The sequence below is a fragment of the Stigmatopora argus genome, chromosome 24 (assembly GCF_051989625.1).
Source record: "Stigmatopora argus isolate UIUO_Sarg chromosome 24, RoL_Sarg_1.0, whole genome shotgun sequence".
NCBI classification, from domain to species: Eukaryota; Metazoa; Chordata; class Actinopteri; order Syngnathiformes; family Syngnathidae; genus Stigmatopora; species Stigmatopora argus.
The window spans coordinates 1627843-1637592 of record NC_135410.1 but is presented as its reverse complement, the minus strand read 5'-3'; the positions used below and the strand labels follow the sequence as shown (position 1 = coordinate 1637592).

Sequence of the window (9750 nt, the reverse complement as noted above, 5' to 3'; positions counted from 1 at the left end):
CCTCACAGTTCTGAGATTAAGGGTTCAATTCCTAGTGGCTTCTAACCTTCCTGTGAGAAGTCCACATGTCCTCACGTCCCTGCCTGAGTTTTCCCCGGGCACTGAGGTTTCCTCCGTCATTCCAAAAACATGCATGGTAGGTCTAGTGCAGGGGTGGCAAACACGTGGCTCTTGAGCCGCATGCACCTCTCAGCCCAAATGAATGGGGTTCTTTGTTTCTCATTATATTTTGTATATATATACTGTGGCTCTTAGCCTCATTACATGTTTCTCCTATTTTATTCTCTCTTAAAACACAGTAATTCATCAGGGCCCATTAAAAACTAATAATAAATTAGTACATTTAAAAAACAAATTGGCAGATTTGATTTTTTTTATGATGCTTTTGACGTAAGGTGTGGATCTTGGAGTCTGACAGTTTAAAATTTGGCTCTTTGTGTCTAACTTGTTCGCCACCCCTGTACTCCAGTGGAACATTCTAAATTGTCCCTAGGTATGAGTGTGCGAGTGAATGGATGTTCATCTTGTTGTACCCTGCAATTCACGGCTACTGTGGTTTGAACACAGGCAGCGGACACGCCTACACCGTCTGCGAGCTAATGGCCAAAGAGTTAGCCATTTTTTAATTCTTCAAATTTGGCGGGGTCTTTCACCACTCTATATTCTCTTGCCCATTTCTTCTGGACCGTCCCTTTCATTGTTGTAGTTTGAAAATACATTAATCCGTCGATTATCGTGTCTTCCCTTATTGCGAATTCACTACTTCACGAATTTTTCCGCTTTTACTTATTAAAAAAAATATTTAAAAAATTAAAGTTCATAAAAATGTGAAAATCCACGCTGAAACTCGTAAGCGGAAGCCACTCTTGCTAATAGGAAAAAAAAGAAGAAGAAAAAAGTTATAATAGGGGTGACCCTATTTCGCAATTTTTCAATTATCTCGGCCATGTCTGGTCTACATTAACCGCAATGTTCGAGGGATTACTGTAGCTAGTGTTAATTATATTATTGAATAGCTGTTTTAAACTGATCAAAAATGTTGTCGTGTTGGATGTACAAATTTATCGTTATCACTCATAGAGAGTGTTATAAATGAAATTAAATGTGTATTGTCTGGGAAGAGGTGGGGGACAGTGAGTCTGAGTCCTCCGACCCACTATTGCCGGGGTTGCGGAACGGAGCTGCGGCTGCAAGGTTGTCGGTGCCTGTCGTGGTGGCAATCCCATAACCCACTGGTAGGCACTTTTTTGCTTGCGGCACTCCCGAGGCAAATGACGGGTCCCGGCTGGCCAAGTGGCTCTGGTGGTCTCTGAAGCAAAAACTAGGGCATGGGAGGAGTTTGCTGAGGCCATGGAGAACGACTTTCGTGTTGTTTCAGGAAATTTTTGTCCACCATCTGACGTCTCAGAAGGGGAAAGCCGTGCAGCATCAACACAGTGTATAATGGGGAAGGGGCGCTGCCGGCCTCGCCTCCGGATGTAGTGAATCGGTGGGAATACTTTGAAGATCTCAATGCCACTGACACGCCTTCCCATGAGGAAGCAGTACTCTAAGGCCTAGTCTCCAATTTCTGGGGTCGAAGTCATTGAGGTGGTTAAAAACATCCTCGTATTTTATGGCTATAAAACTGGGCTTCCCCGTGGAGTGTGTGGTCAGCGCGTCACCCTCACTGCTCTGGGGTCCTGGGTTCAAATCAAGGTCGGTCCACCTGTGTGGAGTGTGCATGTTCTCCCTGGCCTGCATGAGTTTCCTCCGGGTACTCTGGTTTTCCTCCCACAAGCATCAATAATGACCTCATAAAATTGAAATAATATTTAGGAATATAGCCACAGACCAAAAATCAGTGCGAGCTGTGTTGCGTTACTCGTGTCCGCCGTCTCATCCACCATAACAGAGAAAAACAGTGCTTTCTTAACTTCCCTTCTGATCTCTTTCCCCATCACTTCAGTAATAGCAGGACGTTTTGTATTTTGCCCGACGTACCACTAAACACTTTAATAGAGGACAGGTGGTAATGTAAATCTGTGTTTCTCTCAGCAGTAAGGAAAGAAGCTCCAAATAGTTTCCTTTGTATTTGGATCCAGCTCTTTCATCGTGTCCCCGACATGAAACTTCCTGCTTGCGCAAAAAAACGACAGTCTATCAGTCTTTTCAAGAATTATCTATTTTTCTTCAGCTTTTCGTTGTGAAGCTCCATTTTCCTGAGCACTTTCTCGCTGAGCTGTAGCTCCACTCGACACTCTAGCTACGGGGTTGTCTGACGGTTCTTAATGATGTCCATCTTTTCTTGAAAAGTCCATCTTGAAAATGGCTTTGACAGTAAATCTGCAACCAAATCAATTTCTTCTCCTTCAGCCATTGTGGGTTGACAAAACCGCTATTAATTCAACACAACAGTATATTTGCTTGTGCAGCTCGCAACAGATATAGCTTGCTAGCGATGGCTAGTACACTCTATCACTAACCAATCATAGTTTCTGAAAGCGATGACGTATCCCTACGCCTGCGAGAAGGAATTGGTGTCGCCAACTTGAAATCTGATTGGTTAAAGCAACAGTTTTATCAACGCTTATTTTATGCTGCAGGGCCTGCAGAACTGATTGTGAAGGCCTCCAGGTAGATTTCTGACCGTGGCAACAAATATTGGCTGAAATGTGATTGGTTAAATGCTTAAATATGAAGACGCACATCTGGAAGCAGCACAACCAGGGGAAAAGCAATGAAAGGAAGCTGACTGACAATTTGGAATGATTTAATAAGTATTCATGGACAAAATATAATTAACATCAGTCTGTGATTCAGATATTTTTAGGCCAACAGAGAAAGCCTTGCAGGCCCTGACGGTCCATCACTGACTGTCAGAGTCTGGTTCGGGTAGCCGGTCGTAAGTCGGATCTGTTTCCAGTGGGGGTTGGACTCCGTCAGGGCTGCCCTATGTTGCCGATTCAGTTCATAACTTTAAGGACAGAATATGTAGACTCCACCGTCGCATTGAGGTGTTCCGGTTTGGTGGCCTCCGTATTGCTTCACTGCTTTTTGCAGATTATGTAGTTCTTCATCAGGCCGCGATCTCGAATTCTCACCTTAACGATTTTCAATCGAGTGTGCAGCGGTCAGGAGACAATCAGTCCCAGGTGGCATACCCTCTAGGGGTCAGGGATGTGGGCTCTTGTTCACGAATGAGGTAAAAAATGGAGCGGGAGATTGACAGGTAGAATGGTGCGGGCTGGTCCGTTGTGGTGAGGAAGGAGGTGAGCCCCCGGTTTGAATTTATATGGTAAAATCCCATGTTTTGAGGACCCACTTAACCTCTTGTAATTTTGTAATCCATGATAAAATCCATAAGAACTCGTCTACATACTCCTTTTCCGTTCAGGCATATGTCCTTTTTTATTCATTCATTCATTCAATCATTTTCTGAAGCGCTTTATCCTCACTAGGGTTGCTGGAGTCTATCCCAGCTGACTTCGGGCCACAAGCGGGGGACACCCTGAATCGGTGGCCAGCCAATCGCAGGGCACGAGGAGACAGACAACCATTCACTCTCACACTCATACCTTAGGGCAGTTTAGAGTGTCCAATCAGCCTGCCATGCATGCCTTTGGAATGTGGGAGGAAATTGGAGTACCCGGAGAAAACCCACGCAGGCCCGGGGAGAACATGCAAATTCCACACAGGTGGACTGACCTGGATTTGAACCCAGGACTCCAGTGCTGTCAGGCTGACGTGCTAACCACTCAAGCCGCCGGGCCGCCCGGCCTTTTTTTATCATATTTGTTAATACTTACGGATCTGTGTATGTAATGATTACTTTTGAATACTCTGATAAGATTCTCATGAGTTGTCAAGTATTCTCAGACAGAGCAGTCCAGTGAGCATGTATATCAAACCCATATGTGAAATTTAAATGCAATTGGATTGCTTTTTATTATTTTATTTAGCCAACGACTCCTTAATGAGAATCAAGCTTTGCAAAAAACAGGCAAAAGGGAGCAAGGATCATGTTTTTGGGATGGACACCAACTTGTCACTATTTAATGCTTTCAAACAATAGATCTGTATTTATTTGTATATTGTTTATAGTACTGTATAACCAAGAGGAACTGCAACGTCCAAACATTAACTTTAGCAGAGGTAAAAGTTCTGATTCGCACCATTGAGGTTTTCTCAGTCAGGTTAAGTTGAAACATGTACTACATTTCACTGTACTGGTGTGTGTAGATCTGCCAGATTAATTGGCCGGCTTGAACATGGGATCTTCTTCAAAGAATTTCCCCACCAGCGTTTCACCTAGTTTTGGTGAAGCACATTCAGATGAAACTGAAGTAGGGAAAGGCCGAATGGTTGGTTGCATCTGACCAGGGATCTGTGGATCAGGGATAAGAGGCAACACAACTCCAACTTCACTTGCAGGGGTATCAGGGAAGGAAGGCAGCGTCATTGGTTCGTCCATAGCAGGCAAAACCGTCACAATGCCCTCTGGATTATCATGGAATGTTGTCTCGTGATCATGGGTATGATGATGATGGTGGTGCTCATGCTCATGCAAGTGAGTGTGTTTGTGCTCATGATCCAGGGCAAGTTCGTGGTCGTGCTCATGAGTGTGTACCCCTTGTTCATGCTTGTAGTTATGGTGGTGGTTGGGTGAGTCATTACTATGATCGTGTGCCTTGGCGTGGTGACTGTGCACATGATCATGATTATGTCCATGGTCGTGGGAGTGGTCGTGAGCGTGCCTGTGGGCACTTCCCTCATGATGGTCGTGTGTGTGGTGGTGATCACTCCCCTCAACATGCATGTCATTTTTATCATTGTGAGCATGACTCTTTGTGTGGTCATGGATGTGGTCATGAGTGTGGGTTGAGTCCGCAGCATGTGCTTCATCGTGACTGTGACTGTGAGGGTGTGTGTCATTATGACTGTGATCAGTTTCTTCGTGGTGGAGTTTCTTCTCTCGTTGAGCAGCCTGGAAAAAGATTGTGAATGAGTGTTTGTGGTATGGTCACTGTTCTCCGAAAGGACATAACCAATATATGATATGCAAACACATGAACATAGTTTTGGTTTTACTGAATTTTCTATTTTTTTCTGTTTTCTATGTCAGTTGCCATTTTTATCTGACCAATTTAAACAGAAACATACAAATGCTTGCTAACCCCCGAAATGGTGGCCAGCCAATCGTATGTATTCAATTCATTTTTAAACCTGCATCCTTGGAGCAGCTTGGCTCAGCTAATATCATTAATCATATTGTGATTTAACGAATGAGCTGATATTGTATAAAGCCTTTGACCTTCGAAATCCTGCATTAATGAAACCAATTCAACCATCCATATAAAGATACAAGAATGGTTCATGCTTTTACCTCAGGCTCATAGATCTCACATGCCACACTAATCTCGCTTTCACCAGTGGGAGTATGGACGTGGGAGGCCTTACAGAAACCCTTGTGCTGAGGAGGAAGAAAGAGAAAAGATATGACAACATTATTTGATAATTTTTCCACGTATTCATTTCTCAATGCTCTAATTGCAAGATACCCCCACAAACCCCTTTACACTCGCATATACAGCTGTAGACAGATTTAAGGCTTCTACTGTAGTTAAACAAACCTGCATGATTTTTAATTGTACTACAGTACCTATTGAAAACCCACACAGGAAGTAGTAAAACATACAAATGCCACATATCTAGATGATGGCATAGAAAAATATTTCAGTCGATTTGTTTAGACGTACAGCAAATTCACACTCCATTATAGGACACTTGTCTGTCCCACTGTCTTTAGTCTTGGAGCAAGTGGTCTCCTGAATGGTGTATTCAACGTGGTAATACATTCCTACGGCCATCTGTATGAAAACAAAACAAGATTAGGAAATATTTCTGTGTAGACACCATGTAATATACATTTCAGCCTTTAGAGCTAGTACTCAAATAATCAAACATCATAAACATTATAAGATAGATTGTCAAATGATTAATGATAAATTTAGCATTTTTTGGCACATGTTTTACTTGTGAATTATAATGGCAAATGCAGTTGTACTTGTATCCCTGCTGCTAATATTCTTACTGTGACTGCAACAACCTATGAATGTTTTGCACCATCACATGACTCATGAGGTGAATTGACATGAAAACAAATGGGTAATGTGTTGTTAGAAACCCTACGATGATTAAATGACATTCATCAGGAGCAGACAGGATTACCCAGATTAGTTTAACAGATCCATATTTATTGTCTAAAACTTCTTAAGGACTTTATGTTGGCTTCAGAGGTTATAAATTTGGGTTAGGCAGATTTTCACAAAGACATTTTAAATACAAGAGTACTTACACAATGCAATATGGATTCATGTTCATTCATTCATTTTCTGAGTCACTTATCCTCACGTGTGTTGCTGACGTCTGGCCGGAGGCGGGGGACACCCTGAATCAGTGGCCAGCCGAACGCAGGGCACCAGGAGACCGACAGCCATTCACGCTCATACCTAAGGCCAATTTAGAGTCTCCAACAAGCCTATCATGCATGTTTTTGGAATGTTGGAGGAAACTGGAGTACTCGGATAAAACCCACACAGGGGAGAACATGCAAACGCCACACTGGAGGACCGACCTGGATTCGAATCCAGGACCCCAGAACTGTGAGGCTGACGCAGTAACCACTCATCTGCCAGGCCGCCGATATTGTATTTCAATTTTAATCTTGTAATGTTATATGTTTTATTTTGGATTATTATAATGTATTTGGGTGGCCCGGCGACTGATTGGTTAGACGGCCTCACAGTGGGGGACCTGGGTTCAGATCCAGGTCGATCCACCTGTGTGGAGTTTGCTTTACCTGCGTGGGTTTTCTCCAAGTACTCCAGTTTCCTTCCACATTCCAAAGACATGCATGGTAGGAATGGTATGAGTGTGAGTGTGAATGGTTGTTTGTCTCCTTGTACCCTGTGATTGGCTGGTCACCAATTCGGGGTGTCCCCTGCTTCTGGCCCGAAGCCAGCTGGGATAGGCTCCAGCATGACCCCGCGACCCTAGTGAGGATAAAGCGGTTCAGAAAATGAGATGAGAGATAATGTATTAATTCTTGTCAGGTTATTTCCGGTGGCACACCTGACCATCATGCCATGGCATAGTGGTTGGGAAACACTGCTATATTGCTTAGTGTGGGTTGCAACAGAATGGAACTTTTAGTCCTATTGTCTATTTCCGTGGAATTTAGTCTACTTCTGAGTCAGTTTTGATTCCTTCTGTGGTTATTTTGCATTCCTGTTGTGAGCAATTGAGTGTCATGTTGTGGCAATTGGGGTATGTCTTATGGCATTTTGCATTTGTGCATTTTTTTTTCTTTTTGGAAAGCATTTGGATATCCTTGCTAATTTGTTTTACCTATATTTTTGATGTGATTTCATTTTATTTATCCACCATTCAAGACCAAGTATTATTAATGTCATTTACAATTATTCAATTGTACTGTCTGTTGAGTACAATACACAAAATATATATTCAGCTACAATATGCCACACAATATCCTCTTATGTGTTTGCAAGTGTAGATCATACCCCTCCATTTGCCCGGGTAATATTCAGCAGGGCAAATTGATTGGCCAATCCACTATCATTGTTGAACTTCACCAGCGATTCTGAGACAGTCTTCTGAACCTCAGCATTGTCAAAACCGATATTAGTTGAACAGTCATTGCACAAACCTTTCACCCTTTCTGCTGGAACTAGAGAAAGAGAAACACACAAAACAAGAGAGACAGACGGATGGACAGACAGACAGATAATCAATACAGAAGCATTAGTGGTTGTTGCGGTTTATTGTATCATTCCAGAAAAAAAGAAAAATAATTGCATCATACCTGGTCTAATAACACAGTTGTACTTATACAGACGCACCACCCTGTTCACCCTGTTCATGAAAATAGCTGCTTTGCACTGTCCGTATACCTGAAGGGAAAATAATTAAGATTAATTGTATTTAGTAGTGTTGTGTCCAAAACATTTCTGTAAAATCACTTCAAAGAATTTGGAGTGCAGGTTTCTAATCCCAAATCTAACCACTAGCCTGACCAAAACAAAAAAACAAGGGATTTGGGGCTCAAGATTGTGATCAGACGGAAACCTTCAAAAAGGGGTCTTGAGACATTAATGTTTAGTCATCAGTGACAGAAACTAGCTTTTAGTCTAATACAGTATTACACATTGGATTTACAAATATTTATATTGTTTAAAAAAGAGAGTTATGTATTAAAATTTCACTCACTCACACTCGCTCGCTCGCTCGCTCGCTCACTCACTCGCTCACTCACTCGCTCACTCACTCGCTCACTCACTCGCTCGCTCACTCACTCACTCACTCACTCACTCACTCACTCACTCACTCACTCACTCACTCACTCACTCACTCACTCACTCGCTCGCTCATTCATTCATTTTCACCATTGTTAGGGGCACGTGGTGATCCCAGATGACGTCGTGGTACAGACTATATCCTAGATAACCATTCACACTTAAAACCACGTCGTCACCGAGTGGGCATTCATCCCAGGCCGTCTGCACCAAAGTCAGCCGAAAGAACCACGTACAGCGGGTATCAGAGAAATGAAAGTACTTGCGACTTACAGCTGTGTTTGAAATGGGGCGAGCCTCGCAGTCCTTCCAGTCCTTCTTGCTGAGAACACTACAGTTGGTCTCAACAACATCCAAAGTTAGATAGAAAACAATACCGTTTTCTCCCTATAATGAACATCAGACATGATAACATTTGTTAAATTGGTCACTTCAACTGATTAAAAAAACTTTTTTTTAAAAGAAAAAATAGAGGGATTCATTTCCATTTAATTGGCTTCACACAAACTAACTACGTTATATTTACAGAATTTAAATTGCCATAAGAGGCTAAATTCTCCTCTACATGATTCATCTACAGTACTGCTTATCCTCACAAGGGCCATGGGGGCTGCTGGAACCTATCCCAGCAAACCACAGGCAGGTGACCCAAATAACCACTCACACTCACAATCACACTGCCACTGAGCAGGAGTCGACCCAGACTGCCTGAACCAACGACACTTTAATCACAGATATATAAATTCTCTCTGGTAGTATTGCAGTTAGATCTAAATAAAAAACAACCAAATAAAAACATCTCTTTGGGAAACAAGAATGTAACACATGCTAGCTAGTCACAAAGTGGTGACACTTACATGCTTTGTGGAGTGTGCGTTGGATAAGCGATGAAGGCTCAGGATGTAACCCTCGTGCCGGTCACGGTTGATCTTGGTAAGAGCTTGTCTAGCAGCGCCCAGTGCCAAAGCATCCTCACAAGACTCTATCGCCATGGCATCCTGGTCAAATGGCGCGGACTGGATGAGCACAAATCCGAACGCCAACAGCAATGAGAACAGTGAAATGTTCTCCATGGTGTGGGCTTCTGATGTAAGTCCCCTAGGCACATGCACCTTGGTCAGTGAGAAATAGTGGGATATATATACACTAAGTAGGCTGCCTAAACTCTTCAACTAAAAGCCACACCCAACAAACATCCAACACACACACAGAGTAAATATAACCATTGAACCCCGTTTTAAAACACGATGGTTTCAGGGTCAGTCTGCTAATTGATTTTTGGCTCTTCAATCTAACACTATGCAGACTTGGTTTATGGAGTTTTGTTACTCTCTGTTTTCAGTAGATGAAACAACACATCAATTGATCTACTCATGGAACTGAATCTAGATTGGAC

General features: G+C 42.7%; 1 protein-coding gene across 1 annotated transcript; it reads right to left on the bottom strand.

Annotated features, from left to right (window-relative positions):
• Positions 1-3999: 3999 nt before the first annotated feature.
• Positions 4000-9491, bottom strand: fetub (fetuin B). Its single transcript, XM_077594706.1, has 7 exons — positions 9212-9491; positions 8628-8741; positions 7865-7952; positions 7563-7729; positions 5739-5849; positions 5366-5452; positions 4000-4966 (listed from the first exon to the last, which is right to left on the bottom strand). The coding sequence occupies exons 1-7, from the start codon at positions 9425-9427 to the stop codon at positions 4232-4234; spliced, it is 1518 nt and encodes a 505-aa protein (XP_077450832.1). The 5' UTR covers positions 9428-9491; the 3' UTR covers positions 4000-4231.
• Positions 9492-9750: the final 259 nt, after the last annotated feature.